This window comes from Sturnus vulgaris, chromosome 2, assembly GCF_052056855.1.
Source record: "Sturnus vulgaris isolate bStuVul1 chromosome 2, bStuVul1.hap1, whole genome shotgun sequence".
Taxonomy (NCBI): Eukaryota; Metazoa; Chordata; class Aves; order Passeriformes; family Sturnidae; genus Sturnus; species Sturnus vulgaris.
In genome coordinates this window covers 84705914-84729807 of record NC_142244.1, presented here as the reverse complement: position 1 = coordinate 84729807, position 23894 = coordinate 84705914, and the positions used below count along the sequence as shown (strand labels likewise).

At 41.5% G+C, this 23894-nt stretch overlaps 1 protein-coding gene across 1 annotated transcript in view; it reads left to right on the top strand.

Annotated features, from left to right (window-relative positions):
- Nucleotides 1-3525: 3525 nt before the first annotated feature.
- The window catches only part of CD99 (CD99 molecule (Xg blood group)), a 31130-nt gene continuing 10761 nt past the window's right edge, over nucleotides 3526-23894 (top strand). The window contains exons 1-3 of the mRNA XM_088159335.1: nucleotides 3526-3546; nucleotides 3982-4363; nucleotides 23722-23760. Of these exons, the coding sequence (XP_088015461.1) occupies nucleotides 3526-3546; nucleotides 3982-4363; nucleotides 23722-23760 (442 nt within the window). The remainder of the gene's footprint in view (nucleotides 3547-3981; nucleotides 4364-23721; nucleotides 23761-23894) is intronic.

The following is a 23894-nucleotide window of genomic DNA, read 5'->3' as shown; positions in this document are numbered from 1 at the left end:
GGTCTATCCCATCTACTGCTACAACTAGACTGCTTTCAGCATTTATACTAGACTAGATATTTCTAGCTCGTACTTTAAGAAGAAAAACAGCCATAAATCTGTTTTCAGAACCAAAAAGTTCAACTTACTAGAATTCAGTGAAGATACTATTGTCTAACAAAACAGGAGTTAAAGAAAAAACACGCTAAGGGCTGTTGCTAAAGGATTTGTTTTTTAAGGGATGCATGAAAAACAATACCTTTCTGTTTCAGATAAAATGCAATATTACTAAGAAAATTCTTTTAAGAGATATAAATTATTTCATTAATCAGTAAACTGCATTTTCTCTTATGGAACTAACCTTTTAAGGCATCCATGTCATAAACTAACAAATACTTTATAAACAATTTTTTGCTTAATGTCTCTTCAAATGTGGATCAGTACGCAGAAAAATGATCTAAAAAATAATATTTTCTTTTATGAACTGCTACCAAAAAAGGTGTAGTAGACTTTGTACATAGAAAAGAAATTTGGATACTTACTGAAAGAAAAAAAAAGCAACAAAACGAAGTACGAAAATATGTGAGGAGATTCTGAAAAGGAAATAATACCTGGCTGGTATTTATAGTGGGAGAAATGGGCTGAGCTTTAAAGAAGATGGGCTCTAAGTTGCCATAGACCTTGGTGGCAAAGTATGAAAGCCAGTGCTGAAAGTCATGTAAGCACACTGCAATTATTGCTGCTACTGGAGGGAACAAGAGATACCAACAGAAAGAGGATATTTACTGCAGGAAAAGCTCAGGGTCGCAAAGATCAGCAATTTGTAGAAGTTGTTCAGAATCACCTGCAGAAACTCCTTTCCGAAGCACTATTTGTTATCAAGCAGGTGGTTTGAGTGGAATCTCATTTGCTTCCTTGGGAAGAAACACTTAGGCTGCAGTATCTCCTGTCCTGCAGGGCAGACAGCATCAGAAAATCGCGTCCAAGGGGGAGCCAGCAGAGACTCTGGAGCCTCTTCGGACTCCTGCTAATTCTGAATATATCTTTAGAATTCAGAATGTTACTGCCACATTTTTAAAAAACCCCGAAACTTAACCAAACAAAACCCAAACAAAACTGATACAGTTTTAATAATTTGTGACCAAAGATCAAATAGCGCTTAACTATGTTTGTAACAAGTTCTTTATACTTAATCCTTTTTCTAAAAAAACATGATTGTATTGACTGACAATACCATATCAGATTATTTGTGGCCCTAAAACTTCACTTACCAGTAGAATATTACAGGAAACTTTACTAGTGGAACTAACCCCTTCTTACAGGTCAAGATGAACACTGAGAGCAAATAAGGTGCTACATGTTTGCCTTTAAGTTAAAATTACATTCAAATGTAAACATCTATATCCTCACAGTGAGAAGAAAACTAAAGATCAGAGCTCATACTTCAGTAGACGCCATGACAGAAACCAGATTTGAAGCCCTGCCCTTCAGTTTGATTTCCAAATGAGTGAAAATCATGAGATACTTATGGCAAATACTCTTCTAATACATGCTGTTAGATGAAGCCACAGCATCAACGCAGCCAAACACACTCCTTGGATGTGTTCTTAGCCTCAGAAACATTGCACCTGAAATAGAATCATTACAGAGTATTGCCAGATTCTGGTGAATTGCAAAAGCAAAAAAAAAAAAAAAAAGACAACATAATTTCTAGGGTCATTTTCATGCTGATACCAATTTTATAGGAGTAACTGAACAGAAGGGTGAATCAAAGTATAGTTTGCCAATCCTGCCCATCTCCTTTCTTGTTTCCATAGTGCTGTCTTTGTCCATCTGCTTCACCATTCACGGACAGTGGCTGTGGCCCTCTGATTGCAAAGGGTGTTCCTGGGTGACAGAGCAGCAAGGTTTTAACTGCACCATGAAGATCTGGTTTCTAGCAAATAAAAAATTCTATTTGTCTTTCGTTTTCTTCTTTGGACATCTGGAGAGCTTGAAAACTCATAGGTAAAAGGGAAAAAAATAGGATGAGGCAGTAAAAGAGCTACAAGTATTTTATTTCAGAAGAGAAATTGGGGGAAAATGAGAAGAAAGAACTTTTACCTTCATAGCTCAGAGGCAGCTATTCAGCTGTGCACACCACAAATTTTATTCAAGTTTGAACAGTTTCACCTGAATTTACAACTTCCAGCCTTCATTGTGATGCTCTGTAAGACGTATTTTTCTTCAGGTCAAACCACAGACCATGCATGTCTTTTAAAATTCCTGTTCTTTAGAAATAAGCCATAAGGCAACATTTTCTCCTACCACAGCATCTTCAGATCAGAAAAATGCTCACGCTATCTGCAGAGACTTCCTGGTAGAGGCTATGGATGCTACAGAGAGAGTAAAAAACCTGCTGGGACAACCACTGAAGGGCGGGCAAGACAAAGATAGGTGCTTTGGATATTGGAAGAAGTGGGTCTCAGATTACAACTATTACTCACACAATAGAAAAATCAGCCTTATTGTTAAATGGTTGTGATTTTTTACAGATGAGTTGGCTTTACATGTGAAACAACAAAGCCTGGATTTTTTTTCTAAGCAAGTCCACACATAGGAGAGCTGGTAACAACAAATCAGGAACCTCATTTTCACAAAATATCAGTGAAATTTTCAGATCATAAGATTAGTAAGATTAAAAAAAAATTACCAGATATTTATAAATCCGGAAAATTTATTAGCCATAAAGTGGCTAGTGCTAGGTAGTTGTCCCCTGCCTCAAGGATTGAACCAAGTGGAAAACACAAGCTCTAGTACAAAGCGCAGTTATTTCATGTCTGCTCTAACAGGAAGTTGCTTTTACTTCACCTGAAGAAGGCAGCTTTTAGGAAGGGTAATTTTGGCAACAGGAAGCTACAGGCCCTGTTCTGAAATGGTAATATCAGTGAGATAACTAGGTTTTCTCCGTTAACTCTGCAGTTCCTGGGTAGGAGGTATGTTTTCGTATGTGTTTAAAGAAGTGTGCAGTAGTCTAAGGAGTACTAACTCATTTTCTTTTTGGCAAGGGACCAACTTCTTAGGTGATTCTTAATAACAACCATAAACACTCTGTTAAAGGACATCCTTTGAGCAACATTAATAATTTCCTGTGTATGTGCACATAGCATTAATGGCAAGATCCATACTGATGGATTAGACAATGCATGTGCACATATTCAGTCTTACATTCTAGGCTTGAAGTCTGACAAAAATGGGAGCTGCTAACCACTATGTAATGTTGACTTCAATACTACTGAAAAACTCAGATATTTTAATGAAAAAACTTATCCTTAATTTCAAACACAGCATCATTTTAAGTGTTTTTATTAGCATAGTTAAACTCTTTTGCCTTGGAGTAAATATAATAATAACCTGATGAGGCACTGTAAAAAAAACCAAAAAAACAAAAAAACAAAAACACCAACCAAACAAAAAATAAACACCCATCAATTTATGAACTGGTGACAATGATTTGACATTCCACTTTTCCAGCTGGAAAGGTCCTACAAATGCTAAATAACAGGTATGGACCTCTCTGAGGAAGGCGTAGGTCTATGACTACTAAATCCAAGCCAGTTACACATAACAAGCTACCTTCTAAATCACACCGTGTGTGTCACTATATTGTTTATTATCCAGTCAATAACCAGTGCATACCTGCCAATTGAAGAACCAGGATTTGGGGCCAGTGAATTTTTCATACAGACCCCTCAACACAGCTCAGCACAAGTATCAAATACAAAACTCAAAACGATTTTCCTCTGACTAAACAAAAAGCAAGACTGCCATAGGCAGCATTATTAGGTGTCTTGGTGTGTTCAGTGTTGGGTAGCCTTTCCTGAGGAAAAACAATGAAAGGGAGTGTCTGGCTTAAGAGAGGGCAGCGTTACTTGAGCACCTGAGCATTCGTCTCTGCTATTAAAACCTGGGACCAGAGTTTAAGCCCCGTAGCCTCCTTTCGGAACCCCCTTCCTTTCGCAGGCAGGATGCACGGCAGGGCTCAGGGCTGAGAAGCATGACGAAGTCCCAACTCCTTTTTCACCTCAGCCCAGAGTGAAAACCGAGCTCCCGGGCTCAGCCTGTGGCTCCCGGAGCCATCCCAGCCCCGCAGCTGGAAGGAGGGGCCCCGGGGCGCGGCGGCCGGAGCGCACTGGGGCGGTGGCCCGGCCTGGGGCGGCGGCCCGGCCCGGGGCGGTGCCGCCCTTGCAGCCTCTGGAGCAGCCGTGGCCGTGCTGGGAGCGGCTGTCGCGCAGCGGGTGGCGTGTCTGTCGGTCTGTCTGTGAGCTTGTGGGGCGGGCAGCCATGCAGCGCTGGAGGCTCCTTGTCTTGCCGGTGCTCCTCACCGTGCTGCTCTCCGTCAGAGGTGAGGAGGGGTGGGAGTTGAGGAGCGGCCCTGCCGGGCTCGGGGAGGGAGCGCTCCCCTGCCCTGAGCCCCTGGGCCGGGGCAGCAGTGCGGATCGGCAAAGCGGTCCCGGAAGGGAGCCGGCCGGGTCCCTTGCTGGCCGTGTCTGTCCATACTGGAGAAACAGCGCTCTCTCCCTCCAGCCTTTTTTTTTTTTTTTTTTTTTTTTTTTTTTTCCCCCTTCTTTCTTTCCATTTAACTCGCTAGAAAAATATTCCTGAGCTTTCTGTCCACCTTCCGCACTGGAAACTGACTGGTTTATCATCTGCGGTGAATACGTGGTCCTCGTCCCAGTAGGGCTCTTGGGTGTAGGGTGGGATTTGAAAGGGGTTTCGGGTCCTGGGCAGCTCGGCTGGAACGCAGCTTCCATTTTAGGAAAGAAAGCGGAGTTACGGCAGTCCCAGGACACCGGATAGTTACTCACCAGAAAGTCTGCCTTCGCACGGCAGCCTTTAAAAATTAATTATGGCAAAATCTTAGGGTGAAACACACTGCTGTGTTTTCTGAGAAGCTTCTCGTTGCTTCAGTATGTATCAGGGACGATTCTTCTGAACGTTGATAAAAAGTCTGTATGTAATAGCACGTTGGTATTTGGTAAAGAGAAACATTGAGGGGTGGAGAAAGTAACAAAGTCCCCAACACGAAATTTTTTTTCCAGGCGGAGGGCTGGTGAACTGGAATATGCAGTCCAAACTGTCATTTCCCATTTGTATGACTTGTTTTTAAGACATTTATTTTTTCTTTTACTATGTTAATAAGCATACTTGCTGCTATGCCTAGGTTTTTGGGTTTTTTCAGGTACTTCATAAAAGCAACGCCTCAAATCTTAAATATCTACCTCTTAACTGTAAAAGAGAAGGAAAAAATGCATGTTCCTAATGTTGATTGGAAGCTGTAGATAGTGCACACATGATGCCAGATAAGCAGTTTGACAGCAAGGCTGCTTGAATTCAGTTCTGCTGTGGCCCTATTGTGGTCTTTATTGGCAGGTTAGAAAAGCTGAGCTCTTGGAAAAATAGTACAGTTTTAGAGAAACTGCCTTTAAAACTGATGGATGACTCAGGCTGCTTACATTTATCATCTTACTACTGTGGAAAACTACTCTACTTCTGCGAGCAATCCTCATGATCATGGCTAGCAAGATCTTTGCTGGGATGCTGTCTTCCTAAACTTTTTGCTGAGAAGTGTGGAGATGAGATGTCTGGATTGTGCTTTACTGCACAACAACTGCCTCTAGGGGTTTTGTTCTGAATTCTGAGGGAAATTATACCACATTTAAAACAGATTGCTTTTAGAAAGCTAGTTAATTTATGAGTACTGACTAATGTCAATAATGCAGATTGAGTAGATAGGTCATAATTAGTTTGGACACTTTTTCCTTAAACAAAATGCGTAAGAATTTGAGAACTGCTGAGAATGTCAGCCTGGAGAGGGTGGGACTTTCCAGGGGAATTTCAGATTTGTGCTCATACAATCTTAAATGACAAAAGCAAAATCTGAATTGCATGCTTTTGAAAACCTTAATTTCACTGTTGGTGGGCTGTCTGTAGTCTGAATTTACAGAACTGCTAAGTTAAGGGTCTTGCTTTATTAGAAGTTCAGTTGTCATGTAACTGTGTGGAGTTGACTGTTTTCACTGGGACTGCCAGCTTTCGTGATTCAAGCAGAAGAATCTGAGTTCTGAACTGAAAATTTCTTACTGGATCATCCATTTTAGGCACAGGAAAGTTGTCAGTGTTAAATCAGTATTCAACGTATCAACAAGGATTTGAATGTATTATTAAGCTAGGGCGAGCTGTGTTGATCTTGCTTAGAGAAAGAGCTCACAGCTCAAAGCTGCTGTTTAAGTGTTGTCTCGTGTGCCAAGTATGAACTCTGCCAGTCTGGAAAAGCTGGAATTTAGATACCGTTGGGGCTGTATCCGTAGGAAGGTTGAATGGGAGTTTTTATATCACCAATTTCTATAGGCAGTCTGACAACTTGTCCTTGCTGAGGAGTGGCATCTCTGTTTCTCTTCCTCCTTTTTTTGATCTGGTGCCCATTGAGGCCTGCACTGAGATGATTCAGCTTGATAAGTCAGCAAATGACTAATCTGCGTTGAATTTGCTCTGCATGGTGTTTGATGGGTGTTCCTGCCAGCACAAGGGAGTGGCAGGGCCTAGCACGGGAGAGTGGAAATGAGGTGGGGACAGGGAGGAAAGGGCAGGAAGCTTCCCAGTATGGCTGGCTGTGAGACCAACTCAGCCATATTCTACCTGCAAAATCATCAGGTTAGCCCAGTATCTAATTTGAGGCATGTGGTTTTCAAAACACAATGCACAAAAAAAAAAAAAAAACAAAACAAAAAAAACCAAAACAAAACAAAAAAGGCCTTGCATGATACTCCATACATGGACTTGATGATCTTAGAGGTGTAAATCAGCCTCAATGATTCTCTGTGATTCTGTGCATGATGAACAGCAAGAAACTGCTGCATTCAGACACAATGCTCAAAGTCTCCTTTATCTACTGTAGAAAGATCAAGGCATGAAAAGCCGTCTGCTTACTGGGGACCTGGAGTTTGGACTGGGATATATGATTTAAGTGTCTGTTTTAAGAATTGGGTAGAACTTCTTGATTGAAACACAGTTGCCAAAAGGACAGCCGGAGGTGAGCAAAATACAGGCTGGAAAATGAGGTACTCATGTTGTAACATTGGTAGCCTGGGGTGAAATGCAGATGGAGATCCCTTCTTTCTGGGACCTCTGTAATTAGAAGGCCATGAGTAAGGGAAGGAAACACTTGAGCTCCCGACTTGTTGCTGAGGTGAGTCAGCGTTGAGAGAGATGCCTAGTTGGATGAAAGATGGTGAAATTATCCTGTCTGTAATCCAGGAGATGGAGCTTTCAACTGGGAAAGGGAGGTGCTGTGCTGTAGGGACTCCTGGAGACTGAGCTCTGCTTTGTGGGCTCTTTTAAATCCGATTTTAAAAACCCAAAAAACCCCAAACAAAACTGATAATAGTCTATCAAACCACCACATAGTTTTCATTTTAACAATTTCAGTAGCAGTGCTAGAGTGCATACATGGCAGCATGAACTTTAAAAATGCAGCGCTTATTTCTCCATCTTTGTATTTTTTCTAATGTGAAATGGCTAATCTATTTTTTTGTGTGTGTGTGTGGTGTTATATAAAATGGCCACTGCACTGTTATGTCAAAATGATGTCACTGCAACAATCCTTAAGCTGTAACTGTTAGTTACAGTGATTTAACTTGGCAAGAGTTAAGTGTGACTCAGCCTACTGCCATCTAGCCAAGACCAATTTCAGTATTTTCCTGATGATATTCTGGTTCATATGAGTGGATCGCCTGCGTTTGAGACTCTTGCCTGCTTTAACTCTTGCTGTCTTGAACTCACTGCAATCACCTCGTATTTCGTCAGGTGTCAGCTGTGTTAGAAAATATAATAGTCATTAATAGTAGTCATTTGCATCCTCTGGCACAGGAACTTGCTCTTTGGAGTCTAGTAAAAATGTTCTGAGAGAATGTTACGAGCAAAACAGTCTCAACTCATGGCACTTTTGCTTAAACTAGCTTACTGTCAGTTAATGCAAACTTCTGATCCTGGGTTTGAGAACTGAGAAAAAAATCGATCCATCAGACCCTGAAGGCCCTCTTTCTTCCCTACTTTATTTTTAAGCTTAAACCCTACCCACTTTTTATCAGTTTCCCTGGTTTTCACTGCAGGTTGTGCTCAGCCCATCTTCTGCTCCTTTGCTGGGATAACATGCAGAGCAAGAAGGTTGTAATGAACTTAATGGTGCCTTTCTGCTGCTCCTTCGTGTTTCATGCTGATCTTCCTCTGCTCCTCTTTGCTTTTCAGTGTCCCATTCCCTATGAGCATTCCTTGCTGTGGGTAGCCCTGGTGTGAGTGGCCACACTCCCTCAGGGGTGTGTTTGCCACAGTACCTCCAGGAGGTCTCCTGTTGGCATGGAACCTCTACTGCCCAGAGCACATCTACAGCCACATGTACCCTCTCCAGTCTCCCTCTGTGAGTCTCTCAAACCCTGTCTTCCTGTGTCTCCTGTCCTGCTGGCTGACTCTTTATGTGTGCTCCAGCAGGAATACTCTGTGCTCCTGAGACCAGTTGAAGGTTTGGTGTTGTTTGGTTTAGGATTTTTCCTTTTGTTTCTTTCTCTCATGGAATTTTGTCTCATCTGATACTAAGAAACCGTAACGACTGATACTTAGGAGAGAGGAAAGAAGGGTCCACAGGAAAGGTGAAGCTGGCTACTCTCTTAGCTGTGGGATTTCTCTTGGAGGGGCAGAGATACAACAAGAGTTGGTCTGGGGGAAAAGCGGGCTAGGGTGGCTCCTCCTCTTGCTCTCTTGACGTTGGAGGAGGATGGTTGAGCTGCTTCTTGGTGGGGGAATTTGCTGCCAGAGCCCAACCCTGCCCTATTATCTACTGCAACGGGTGAGCCTTTGCTCATGAGAGCAGCTATTGAACTGGGACCTTATTGGCACCCTGCCTCACTGGAAAGGACCCTTGCCATCTGCTGGGGTGCTTCAGGGGAAAAACCGAGACCCCCAACCCACTCCCCCTTCCCGGAGGGTGTGCCTCCCTGGCAGCTGCTAGGGAGGAGCCTGGCTGCCACTGCCCAGCCCTGTTGCTTTCTGCTGCTGCCTTGGGCTTTTTCGCTGCACTCTAACCCACACCCCCCTGCCTGCTGGGACATTCCATGGCCCGTGCAACAGCTGCAGAGTTTCTGCTGCCTCTTGCTTGCCATGCGGGCTGAGCCCACCCTGCTGTTCCTGCTGCAGCCCATTTTGCCATCCAGCCCATCCACCATTGCTGCATGAGGGTGGCGCAGCTGAGCCTGCGCTAAAGCGCCCCCTGCAGGCGGAGGGGAACCATGGCACCCGTCCTGCCCACAGCCTGCAGGGAACCATGGCACCCGCCCTGCCCACCGTGCCCCTGCAGGGAACCATGGCACCCGCCCTGCCCACAGCCTGCAGGGAACCATGGCACCCGTCCTGCCCACAGCGCCCCTGCAGGCGCGGGGGAACCATTGCATCCAGCCTGCCTGGCCGGGAGCCAGCAGCGCCCCTGCTGGCTGTGAGCAGAACTGCGCCAAGGGGAGTGCCTGCTGCAGAGAGAGGGCTGGGGCTGCATTCCTATTCTGGTGGTTGTTGCTGCCGTGTGGCTGTTTGTCTTGTTATCCATATACTGGTAAAGAACTTATTCCTTTTCCCATATCTTTGCCTGAAATCTCCTTAATTTCAAAGTTGTAATAATTTGGAGGGAAGGGGGTCATATTCTCCATTCCAAGGGAGGTTCCCACTTCCTTCGGCAGACACCTGTCTTTCAAAGCAAGACAGGTGTGCACTAGCAGTGGCAGTGCCACTGTGACATGATTCTGAGTGGCACAGGGCAGTTAATGGCCTCTTCCCAGACAGGGGAGCCTGCTGCTGAAACCCTGCCAAGTTCATGTCCTGTACTTCCATTGACCAATGGAATAGAATCACAGGATGGTTTGGGTTGGAAGAGACCTTAAAGATCATGTAGTTCAAATCCCCTGCTATGGGCCTGGGTATCTTCTATGGGACCAGGTTTCTCAAAGCCCCATCCAACCTGAATGCTTCCAGGGATGGATCATCCAAGCAACATGTTCTTGAGCAACATGTACTCAGGAATTGTTTGGACATATATCTTCAAATACCTACATCTCGTGTCTCCAAAACACATGGCATGATTTCGAAATAAATTAAGACTATTTATGGTGCATAACAGCACATATCTAATTTCTTTATAATTTTTTCGAAGGCCACCTAGTAGGTAATTCCTGGTCCTCAAGTGATAAGGACTTCTTCCTCAGGGATTTCAATTGCTGCAGGAGGATAGACACAACCTTGTGTCCCAATTCTGGTGTCTCAGGGGCTGGCTGGTACTTTTTCACCCAGCTGAAACTGGGATAAATAGCTTTCTGTGAGACTGCTATGATGAGTTCCTACATTTGTGCTAACTGGCTCCCCTCCCAGCTTCATAGAGTTGAGATTCCTTCCTCTAGGAGTGCAGTTTCAAGTGAGACATTGTACAGTTCTACCTGTCCAGATGCCAGGGGATTAGAAGGAATATGATACACCTGCTCTGCTCTACAACGTTCCCCTCATTCTTCGAACCCTGTGGTTTTGAAATTATTACTGCTAAGACTAGCCAAGGCTGTGTTCCATCATGCCAACACATACATATGTTTGTTGCACCTAGGGTGCCAGCTACATTATCTTTCCAAACAGAAAATCTTCAAGCAGCTTCTGTCTGATTTTGCTGCTGCATGGACTGGTGTTATGAAGATAAAGGGGGCTGATCTACTAGCCACGCTTCTTCAAACTTCCCTTTCTCCCATCACATTTACTGTTTCAACATTCACACTTTTCATGCATGTCCTATTATTCCACTGATTTCACACTCCCCGTTTGCTTGCACTATGGCTTCCTGATACAAGTCTAAGCTGTGTTTTCTCCTTCAGTACATGAGCAGAAATTTTGTGGACGTACCTGGCTAAAAATAGCTTTCCTTTGTGCCCACACCATAAGACTCTACTGGCAAGTCTGGCTAACTGGTCAGCCTATGGTCACTATGTTTCTTAAATTGCCTTTGAATTTCAGATATTCTTATTTACATCGTGTGTTCAAGTAGATGCTTCTCTGAGTAGCTGTTATGTTGAAAATGGTTTTCCTCATGGCTGCTGATTAACATGACTCCAGTCTTTGAGCCATTACTGCACTACATTAGTGATCACTCAGGAGGCTGTGTATATGTATTTTCAGGGCCACTGGGGCTCCCAAGCATATTCTAAGGTGAACAAAGGCCATTACTTCTGCAAATTCATGGCAGCCTCTTCAGCATATAAATTGTCATACACTGGGGCATTTTATAGCCTGAGGAGCTCGGCCTTCATATTGATTTACTGTCTTCAGATTAATCAATTCAGGTTGGGGAAAGATAAAGATTGCATAGTGCCCATTACTTAATACTGTTTTGAAGGTTTTTCTTACAATTGTCTGATCATCAATTATATATTGACCATGGAAAAATTCTCCAGCGATGTTGCCTTGAACCTTTGTGGATAGTGCCATGGAAGATGGTAGGGCTGTGTTCCTACCCCTTGTAAAAGCCAGCTCAGTATACTGAGCACCATTCCAGGTGAAGATGGACCCAAAGCTAGTGTTTGGAAGGTTTTCTTGGTATCATACAAGGTAGTTTTAGTTTCTTTTTTAAATTTTAAAGAAAAATTGTTTCTCTATATGTTTATAAATTCTAGTCTGGGAAAGATTACCTAACTTGCTGCAGAAAATTTGTTGCTCCTTCCACAGGTACAGTTTTCACTTGTTGAAAATAAATGCAGTGATAGCCATCACAAGTTCCTTTTAAACTGGATTAGCCTCTGCATTTGATGTGACTGTGAAGCCCAGATAATAAGATCCAGAAGACTTTTCACAAAGAATTCCAAAAAGTCATAAGGCAAATTCCTGTGAACGTCCAAGAACTTATAACTTTGTGGTACAAGGCCTGTTTACAATAGTTTTTCTAAATACTGGACAGGTTTTTTAAATGTAGAACAGTGCCTTTAAAATATAGAGTTGACATATCACATGCAGGAGTAATTCAAATGTGTTTTAGGAAAAAGATAATTTTGAAAGTAAACATTTACATTTTAAGTCAGGTCTCATTACACAACACCATTGGCTGCATAACAAATGCATTTGGTTTACTCTGTGCACATTTCAGTCAGTTGTGAAGTGTCCACATGCTAAAAACATTTAAAAATCATATCCTTAACAGTATGTGTAAAAGGAAGGCCTCTTGACTGGGGCAATGGTTAGTTAAATGCAGATGTTAATTCTGCTCTACTTTTCTCGTAGCTTGCATCCTGTAAAACTCCCATTGGATCTCTTCTTGCTTCCAAATTTTTCACAGGAAATGGTATCCATTTCTTGATGTGAGTAAAGTATCTAAAAAGCTCATTTCCCTCTGAGCCCAGGAGTTTTAATCATGGTGATATCAAGCTTTGTTTTTAGGATAGCAGTCTTTCTTTCATCAGTTAAATGTTAAACTCAGTATAGAAGTTAATCTTTCAATGAAACAGAAGTTCTTTTTGATTAAACACCCATCAATTTAAATGGCAAAAATCTGATTTTAATTATAAAACTGTCTTTGCTTTTTTGCTTAACCACAGAAAAATGTTGCTTGTATAGTTTCTGTTTGCAAAGAAATCTAACATTCTGAGGATAACATCATGTGAAAAATTTTTATTTTCAGGAAAGCAAATCCAAGCAATATCGGTAGGATTACTGTTTTTATAACTAACACAAAAATATTACACTCTAAGCCTTCTGTTTCTGGAAAAAGTGCAGTTAGAGTATTTAGACTTATATTTTACCACCACTGTTTTTGTTCCTTATGATTTGGAGGAGAAGAACCTATGTGAAGAGAAAAGGAATTAGTGGTAATGGTAGTAGCAGTATTAAAAGTGAGATGTGAATAAAAAGTGAGGTGAATGCATTGGGTAGTATTCAGTGTTTATTAGAGCTGATGCTATTGTTGGACAAATGAGACAGCTCTAGAGTCACACAAGTCCTTGTTAAATTTAGAAACAAGAAGTTTTGGGATAAGCTTTGGGGGAGGGGCTTGGAGAAGCCTATGCAAAAAGGTTTTAGATAAGCCTGTCTATTTCTACATTTTATAGCACTATCTTTCAGTCTACTGAGTCTTCCCTCACCTCCAGCTACCCATACCTGTATTTTTTTTCTCTTCAACACCAGAAATGCCTTCCTGCCTATTCTGTCTCTCATTCTGTCCTGGATGCCAGGCATCTTGCAACTGAATCCCAAATTCAGTAGCTACTTCACCATCTATTCCCTGCTCTCTCCCTCCCCAACTGGTACAAATGGTTATTGTGACATCTTTTCTTCACCTCAGCGTTGTCACTGCTTGTCTTAGCCAGCAAGTTTGCAATCTGATTTACAATATTCTTCTCCACCGTTCTCATAAAAACTTTCGGCTTTCTTTTTTTCTAATTTGGCCTTTTGTGAAGGCCAGCTCTTTTATTTGTATACTAGCAGAGGTGTGGACCTTTTTTCCCCAAACTGTAGGCAAGACTTGTGATTCTGAAGCTTTTGGCTGTAGTGAGCTGACAACTCTGCATCCAGATTTCTCCCTCTCTCTCTTTCCTCTTTCCTGTTGCTTCTACTCCTATCCCTTGGTAGGTATCCCTTGGCATCCCTACTCCTATCATTGCCATTGCATCTTTGTCACTGACTCCATTGCCAGTCCTGTATCCTGGCACAGATTCTTCAGCTCACAATTCTTACCTGTCCTGCATCCATTCCCATTGCTGTCCTATGGTGTTCTATGAAATGATTAAACTTCTAATAAATGAGTAAATTTATAGTGCACGCTGAAGTCTGGCATGTGTAATGGCAGCCTGCAAGTGATTAACACTGGAACATAAAATCTTATTTGGTTTTAGGAGGTGATACAGAATCAAAGGAAAGATGATGAAAATAATTCTTAGAGTGGACGTGGAGAATTCCTCTTAAAGGTGTTGTCTAAATATAACTGTAGTACTTTCACAAGATGCACTTGAACTGGAAATGCTTATAGTTCCCCTGTGAACGCATTCCAGCTATTTTTCTGGGCTCATGAACACTCTGAAACTACTAAGAACATAGCCTTGGTACAAAAGGGAAGACTTACCTTTTTCCTCAAGTACTGAAGTATAGGAAGTTAAAAGGAAAACCTCTCAAGCTTCTTTTAAATGAGAAACAAAACTTATGTTTCTGGCTTGCCATGTATTTGTGCCAACTCCTAGGATTCAAATAATTACAAACACTGTACTGAGTCTGGTTTCCTCAGCCCACACCTTCCTCACAGGAAACTCTCATCAAAAGCCCAAAGTCATCTTCTTTCTTTTAGCACAAGTGGTCATAGCTCATTTCAAGTACATAGATTGAAAAGCCTGAAGAGTCTTTTTAGCCGTAACTGAACAAGCCACAATGAAAATAAAAAGTCTGGAAAAACAAAGTCAGTTTTGATGTTCAGTTGATGTTTCTGGTTAGATTACGGATTTTGTTTGGACTTACTATACAAACTGTATTGAATTGGTAAGAGTTGTGGTGGGGAAGATAAAATAAGCAAGCTGTGAAATTGTCATCTTACAAGTATCAGCAGACATAGGAGTTCTGCTTTCTGTGAATCTTCAGTGTGCTGCTATAAAAATAACAGTATTGATCTGGCTCTGTAGGCATTGCAAGTGTGTATTTAAAATAAATTTTAATTTAAAGAAGGAATTTATAAATTAAGATCCAAGTTCCTTTAATTTTTTCAACATAAATTATAATTTAACTTTTTTTCCTTAATCGGAGTGAGGATTATTTACCAGTCCTGTGTCAGTTGAGGTTTTGGGGCCCGTGCCTATGCCAAATGTCTGCCAGATCACAGATTTTGGGTTCTTAGTGCTTCCTCATTTCTTGTGCTAAAACTTTACCATGTTTCACCTCGTGCATATTGCCCTAATCTTTTGGTCCCTGAACCTTGCTGCTGCACTTAACTTTTTTTCCTCTGAGCCCCCACCACACCAGGATTACTCTTTCCTCCCTGCCCCAATCCAAGAGGCCACCAGAGATGCAGTGACGATGCAGACCAAACAAAATGCTGATGTTTCCTGACTGTTTGTTGTGAAATGAAGCCCTGAATCTATCTCCTTACACACTTTATTGCTTATAAAGTATTTTACTGATTTGGGATGAGCAGAAAAAACACTCAGCCCTTGAAGTTGTGCCCCATAAAATTGCCCTGAAAAACACTTCTCCTTTTCTCTGCACTAGACTGGGTGGGGTACTGAGATGTAGAAATGCATGTAGAGGTTTGATTGCTTGTGTGTTTTGAAGTACCCACTTCAGGCCAAGAGGCTTCATGGATGTCAGTCAGAAAGATTCTTGTCAAGAACTGCTGAAGCTATTGTTAGATGTAAGTGCAGAAAACCTGGAGAAGTAATGAGAGTCTTTGACACTGAAAGAGGGAGACATGCTGACATACTGGCTTTGAGCTTTGGAGGATGTTATGACAATTTGCAACAGACACTAGCCAGTCTGAGGAGGAGGGCTAGGATGCAAAATTCAGAATTACAAGAGTAAATACTTGTGAGCATGAGGTATCTTAGCCAAATTGTAAAAAACTGGAATCAGATTCACTTTATTTAATTATGTATGATGCCAACCAATACGGAGAGTTTCTAAGAGGTGTTACAGAGATTAGGATGCTGACATTATGTTGGTTGCCCAGGCATATACTATGCTTTTTCCTCCCATCCCAGTGCCCCCAAAACTTGTCATTTCTTGGTGGAAGTGCCATGCTTCCATTGCCCAAATGTTCTTCTAACAGCTCTTATTAGTGTAGCTTAGGTTTCTGCTTACAAACTTCAGGAGACAGAGCAAGGTATTTCAGTTCTCATTTGTGAAAAGCGTTGCAGATTCTTATCTGCAGAGTGACTTATTTGTAGTTCTAAGACTTGGTAGCACAAGGAGTATAGTCCAGTGGCTAGGATTGGCCCATGTCATAGAGCCATAAGCTACTGAACCTGGGGGACATCTCTGGAACCCTTTCAGTCCCCCTGCTTCAGAAGGGTCAGCCACTGCAGGTTTGCCATGACTGTGGCCAGCTGAGTTTTACTTATTTTGAACATGTGGAGGTGGTACTGTCTGCAGGAAACAACTTTCCCCGAAGCATGTGTTACAAACCACTTGAACACCAAAGGAGAAGACCAAAGGAAACTAAACCTCTGCAAATAAAATGGATGGACCCAGAAAGGTTCGAAATATACCAAAACAATGTGATTAAAACCAAACGAGGTTTGGCACCATCATGTTGGTGCCAAAAATAATTGATTTATTTTATAGTAAAAGAGGCAAAGAGAAAGAAAGAAAGAAAGAAAGAAAGAAAGAAAGAAAGAAAGAAAGAAAGAAAGAAAGAAAGAAAGAAAGAAAGAAAGAAAGAAAGAAAGAAAGAAAGAAAGAAAGAAAGAAAGAAAGAAAGAAAGAAAGAAAGAAAGAAAGAAAGAGAGATAAAGAGGGGAAGGAAGAAAGAAAGAAATAGAAAAGTAGGTAAATAGGTGGGGGGGGGGCATGGGGGGACAGGAAGAGAGTGACAGGGCTTTGGCAAAGCATATCACCCTTCTGAGGGGCCCAGTGATGTATCATTGATCCCCTCCACCTGGTCTTGGTGATCAGGGTCCCCTGCCGCCACACCATGCCATAAAGTATACAATCCCATGGATTAATATGTTTGGGCCAGGTGGGAGTGCCCACGTGCCTCTGAGACACTGTGGATCTGTTCCATCATGCTGCAGTGCTCTGGTGCAGGGTCTGGGGACCCCTTTGATGGGCCATGACACCCCCTCTGCTGTGGATAAGCTTTTCCCTGGGTGAAGAAACTCAGCTGAACTCTTCTGCACAGTGGAGGATGGGTGTTCGCTGCCTCTGGCCAGAGCTCTTATCACCCCACATACCCCAAATCTCTCTTCCCACCCCACCCTTTGGTATGAGGGTCTGAGCCAGTCAGCTGATAGCCTTGGGCTGTGACCTCTCCCAGAACATTTAAGCTTAATCCCTCTGTGAATGTATTTCTTCTCTCCCCAAACTTGCATTTACTTTATCTTATCTCTATCACAGAGCAGTTCAGGGTGTGCTGGTCTTCTCTGCAGCTTTTGTAATACAGTTTTGCTATAATAGGCAGAGGTCCTTCATGAAGCTGTTCTAAACCATAAATTATAACATTTAGTCTCAACAGCATGGAATAATATTTCAGCTCTTTCCAAGCTGCCATCAATGGCAGGGTCTTGGAAGCTGTTTTAATATTCAGGAAAAGATCTGGGATCTGTGGCTTTTCTGTTTGATGTTGTTTTGCCCCACTGAGTGCTATCACCAAATATCCCAGCTGCAGTTTGGAGGGAAAGTGGTCACATGCACTATGAGCATGAAGAATTATGAACTGTAAGAAATAAACCAGACTGAAATAGACAACTCATCCCTGGTTGGGTTGTGATTAACATGTCATATATTTGCTTTTATTCTCAATACCAGATTGAAGGGACTCACAGGAGTTTTTAGTTTTGCATAGTTCTCTTTTACCCCTTCTTAGCAGCTCAGCATTTGGCAGGACTGTTGCCATCATGTTATTTTCTAGCTTTGCAACTGATTCAGTTCTTCTGTGTGCTTTCTGTTGATTAAGAGCTATTCATTCTGTCCTCTTATTCCTGTGTCAAATCCTCCCCTGGAAAACTCTGCTTATATTGCATAAGAGCTCTAAAAGCTCCATTGTATTTTCTGACTTTCTACAGCCTAAAGTGGCAACAAAAGTTGCCTAGTCCATGGGAAACTTTTAAGCAAGCAAAATTCCCCTAACTGTGCTTCAAAATATGAGGCTTTTTTTTTCATTTCCAAATGTCTTCTTTTACCATGTTTTGTTAAAAACCCCTTACATTACTAGTTATTTACATAAATAATTTTGAGTCAAAATACGGCCTTGTAGGCTTTTAAGAAATATTAAATTTCCATTTTTGAACAGAAGAAACAGTAATTAGAATATTAAACTAGCAAATATTTACTAGCAGTCAGATCCAGAAATGATTGGGCCACATAATTGCCTAACTTTTTATGTTCTGTGTTTTCAAGATAGGTAATAAAGGCAAATTAGGCAAATAAAGTAACTTTTAAGGGAAGCAGCTTTTGGATCACTGTGCAAAAAATAAATATGATCATTATTAGGCTTGTCTTACACATCTCTTTGTAGAAGAAGTAAATATTTGTATCGGTTACAGCAGAGATCTTACTGACTTTATTCCCATTGGTTACATTAGTGAGTGCTCCAGATGTGCGGAAAGCAGACACTCCCCCAGATGAAAAGAATTATCTCTGCTTTTCTTTTTAGCTGATTTACAGCTGTTATTCATATTTGGAGCATATTTATTTTAGATAGGAAGGAGCTTCATTTGCTAAACAGAATTTTATGCAAATTTTTTTGTTTTCTCTTGCTGTGCAGAGAAACCAGACATGAAAAGCAGCATCGATAGGTGGGTACAGGGTTTGAAAGAAATAGTGGGATTTAATTTCATGAGACTTTGGGCAGGGCTAATTATGAACTGCTGCTTAGCAGCAGGAATATCAGCATTGCCTGACACAGAGATCTTGCCTGCAAACCTCTGCACTGGCTGAGAGGAAAGAGTACAGTTTTTTTCCAATAGCTGCCTACCTTGTGTGTACGTCTCATGTTCCAGGTTCTCCATTTAAAGCCCTTAGGGATACAGTCTTTATAGTAAGATATGAAGACCCCTTCTCCAAGATTTTTTTCTAATTGAAGTACCCCTTTTGGTTTTGCCTGCATAGGATGTTCAAGAAAATAATTGTTTTAATGTGAGCTGAGCAGTAGAATTTTCTATTGTAGGTAACTAATGCTGGTAGGGTAACCTAGATTGAAATCAAGTGCTGGTAAGTTTAAAAAACAATTGGAAGGGATGTAGTGTCTATGTTCTCTTATTCAAAGTGTTTCTTGAACAAGTTCCTGTGTATTGGCCTTTTTTTGTGTTTTCTACAGGTTCTGTTATGGTTAAGTGTTGAATATTTCTACTCCTAGCATTTTCAATCCCCTGAGAAGAATGAACACAAGACGCAGGAGTATAAAATCCAGCTATCCAGTTTCTGTTCTGGAAGCTGCTTTTTGCCTGGCTGCCTAAGTGCTACCTTTGTGGCTATCAATATCCTTCTCCTACAAGAAGGCTGCCAGACCTCGTGTAGACCCTGCAGAGAATGAAGGGCCTCTTTGAGCTCGAGATTTTTGCATAGGTCACAAATAGAAGGGGCTGAGGAGCAGAGCAAGTTGGGCAGTTGCAGACCATGTGAAATTAAAGAAGAGCAAGTGGCAGGTTTCATGCCTGGGATGGGATAATCCTGGTTCTTTGTACAAACTGGAGGACGGGAAGCTGGAAAGCAATCTGCAGAAAGAGACCTGGGGGTTGTGTTGATGGCAAGATGAACATGAGTCAACAGTCTGGCAGCCAGAAGGGCCACGTGTGCCCTGCGGTGCATCAGGAACAGCAGTGGTGGCTGCTAGAGGGGAGTGATTGTCCCACTCCATTCTGCTCGAGTCCTTGTGTGTAATTTTAGATGCCTCAAAACAATAAGGAGATCAAACTACTAGAGTGTGTCCAGAGGAGAGTGACCAAGATGGTGAAAGGCCTCAAGAACAAAACTTACTATGAGTGTCTGAGGTCACTTGATTTGCTCAGCCTGGATTAAAAAAGGCACACAACAGCCTACAGCTTCTTCAAGAGTGGGGGAGGGCAGCAGCAGGGCTTGTGCTGTTCTCCTCTCTCTGATTATCTCCAAAAGGACATAAGGGAATGGAATGAAGCTGCCTCAGGGGAAGTTCAGATTGGACATTAGGAGAGAGTTCTTACCTGAGAGGGTGGTTGGTCACTGGAACAAACAGGAAGAAACTGGGCATGGAGCCAAGCCTGACAGTTCAAGGAATGTCTGAATGAGGCTCTTATTCATATGATTTATTTATAGTCAGTCCTGTGAGGAGCAGGGTGTTGGACTTGCTGATCCTTACAGGTCCCTCTAACTGGAGATATTCTGTGATTGTAAGTTAGCCACTGATGGAGTATCAGATAATGTCCAGCTGTGGGATGGAGACAAGATGATCACTGTCACTTATTTCATAGGCCTGCAGCTAGAAGACCTGTTGCAACATGCAGGCTCTGTGGGTACCCTGTGGTGTGCAAGGGAGAGAAGGAGGGAAGGAAGCAGAAGAGCACTGGCTTTTTTAGGAAAACAAAATTAAAGCAGCCTATTGCTCAAGTTAGAAAGTTACTTTTGTGGTTATTCATTACAAATCTCCTTTCTTAGTGTGTTGCTCTATATGTGACTAATAGAGGAACTTTCCAAAGCTCCTGTTGCCTTCTGCAGTGGAATGTGAATATGACCAATCTAATACTGTAGCAGGAAGTATCTGAGAGCAGTGACAGGTCTTTGCGCTCTTATTTGCTTACTTGGATCTCTTTAATATCCTCTAGTTCTTCAGCTATTCAAAGTCTATGTTTGCTCTTTTTGTTTCACCTGTTTCCCCCCGCCCCCAGCTAACACAAACTATGTTGGTTACTAGGGATGGCTTGCTGAAGATCTCTCTCTTGAGATCCAGGTATTTGAGCTACAGACATGAAAGGAAAATAATGTAGACACTTCTGAAGTATTCTTGCATCTGCTCATGCCCCGAGGAGCTAGAAATACCTGCTGTATTGTGCTTTATAAGCAATACAATGTCTGCTTTATTTGTAAATATTTTTGTTCAGATTAAGAAAATGCTCATATGCTTAGTTGCTGTGGGTGTTCCTTAAATCTGTAGGAGTGCAGCATATTCTTGCTGACTTTTCCTTCTTGGACCCTGATAGTACATTTATTCTAGTTCTGCAGCTTTATCTCTTATTTTCTAATTATTTTTTCCTGGAATCAACTGAATCATATTAAGCTTTTCTCCTTTTAGACTAAGTCACTGAAGTTCTACTTTAGTTGGGCCCAGCCATACCAAAAATGGAGCGAGTACATTTATAAAAGTAACTGCTTTAAAGACATAGGAAGGTTTGTCATGAACAGAGGAGAAACACCTTTCTTTGCTGGAAAAACCAACTTCCAGCACATTAGAGTGCAGAATGTTGTAATGAGTTCTATAAGCTGAGTTTTGACATTTTTTGCTACTTTATCTTGAAAACATAATGTATATGAGGAGCTTGATATCTTGCTGCTGGTGAATTTTGGTTTCAGAATAATAATTCCAGTCAATAAAGCATGATTTTTTAAAAATTGACTCTTAAATTTGTTTATTCCTCTCTCAAAGCATTTTTTTTAATGTGAGCTTGGCAGTAAGCAATCTCATCCTATATTATTTCTCTGTGAAGTTCATGTGCAAAATCCCTTAAAATAGCAATATCTCTGAAAACACATCATTTACAAAGATTTTCTCCTCTTGAAGGAAATGGCTGCAGCTCAAGCCATTCTGAGTTCCTGGAGTAAGTTTCATTCTGGCAATGGGAAGCTCTTCATATAGCCTCTTTTCTGCTCCAAGTTAAATTTCAGCTGCACCAAAGCATAAAGCTGAATGTATGTGCTTGTTTTTCCATCTGCCTGAAAAGAAACAGGGCTCTTGAAATGTACACAAAGTGTGACATTCGTTGTCTTAGTGATATACCTTTGAAACAGATGGCATTAACAGTTCTTGATGGTCCCTCCTCTGGGTGCTGTTCTGGTAGAGTGTTTTAAGGAGTGTGCATTTTCAACAGATTCCTCTGCCTGCCCTCTTGGAGTTATTCTACCAAATTCTGATCAGGTCTTGTCTTAGGTATACCTTCCAGAGAGCTGTAGCCTGAGAGATGTATGTACTTGAGAACACAAGCAAACTAGAATTCAGGTTTGAGGATAAACACTGCAAATGCCTGTTAAAATTTCTTGTGAGTGCTTTGACCTTTATCTGCCTGTCAATATGGAGGTTTCTTGGTGTAGTCTAACCAAAAGAGTAACTTCAGAAGTAACTGGCATTTGTGTCTTACAACCTTCTAATTTTACAGAGGTTTATAAAATTGTATTGCAAGGTTGATGTAGACTTCAGATAAATGACCTGCAAATATTTTGCATTGTGTGAAGCAGCTTATCATGATCTAGCAGAGCTTGTGGTCTCCACCTGAAATAAGGAACACCAAGTAAAATACTTTCTTGCTTTCTATTCAAGATCTGTACCTACTTATTTTATCCAGAAGATTTTAAATGCACTTTACTCATGCACCACAATGAAGTCATCAATCCCCTCTGTTTCCATGAAAGGGCTTGCCACGGAGCAGGCAGGCCTGTCTATCTTACTCTCCTTTCTTTTCTGGAAATAAAGGGCATTATTAGTGCAGTTATCTGAGAAGGAGGAGACATTTCAATTTTGACCTCAGTTATGGCAAAAGATGTCACCAGGTATATAAGCATCCATCATTCCTGATGGTAGACACATGACTTGTCTTAACTTGGTCTGTCACGTAAGTGAAAGGTGCATTCTGCTTGTGGTTTGATTTTGATGTCTGTTTATATTCCTCTCTTCAGACTTTGCAGTAGCTGGTTCTGATGCCTCTTTGGTGGTTACATTCTCAGACAAAAAGCCAGACACATAAATGCTTTATGCAGGTATCTTCTGAATTAAGGTAGTTTCTGTCTGGAAATAACTTTTGCTCTAGCTGGCTTGGTACTCAGTAGGTAGAAAAAGTCTTCCAGCTTCTATGGGGCTGAAGCAGTATATTTGGACGTCTTTTTTTTTTTAATAACAGATTACTTATTCTATGCTTCAGTGAAAGTAGGGATGATGAAAATTTAGAAACACCCCAAGCAGCTGTTTTAGCTATCCTCTTCTCTGCTGCTGAGATCACACCATTACATTTGTGCTGTGAAACCAGTTTGTGTCATGGGTGTCTTGAGCTGGTGTGTTTGCAGTTGGCTGGGTAAGCAGCAATAGCTCTAGCAATCGATTTAATGCAGCAAGAGTCAGTATTCTTTTCCTAAGAACTGAAAATAGAATCAAATCCCCCTGGAGTGGAGATCCCAGTTGCATTTAGCTGTGTTTTAGGAAGTTGAAAAAACTGCTCAAGATCATATGTGCTAATATCTTAACGACCTCTATACTGCTAGCCCGAGTTAGGGGAAAAAGTAAGTCTTATGAACGCCTGAAAATTAATTTTGAATGGCAAGATGCTAACTCCATTACATAAGAACTTTCATATTGGCCTTTGTGATCTTCTTCAGACTTGAATCTTTTATGTTCTTGTGCATAGGAGCTGTCCCCCAGCTTATTTTGTGGTTCAGTGGAAAGAAGGGTGGGAAAGAATATACTGTGGATGGCACTAAGAAAACATGCAATAGCAGTGGCCAGAGTAAAGTGCATTATTGGCTGCAGGAATGTATGTTCCAACCCTTCAGGTCATTTCTATAGAGCCAACGTTTAGTGGTTTTTTTGTTTGTTTGTTTGTTTGTTTGTTTGTTTGTTTGTTTTTTCTGAAAAGACATCTGGATAGTGACTTGGAGAGATAGAGAAAAATATCTGTCTTCAACCCTGACCCAAAATATTCTTTTAGATTGACTCAGGAAGCAGAAAACATACTTCAAGATAAATCACAGACAAGTTTATGACTTAATTAAATGGCAGATTTGAGTAAGAAAAATCAGTGTCATTACTCTTTCTTTTATCTTCTACAGGCGAAGATGACTTCTCTTTAGGAGACGCACTTTTGGAAGGTAGGCAGGAAAATTGTGCCTGCTCTTTTTACTTTTTTATTTCTAAGTATTACTGCATGACAGCTTCCTCACATCTGGTTTGTTTAAACAGTGGAACAATTCAGCCAAGTGTTTGTCAAGATGTTGACCACATA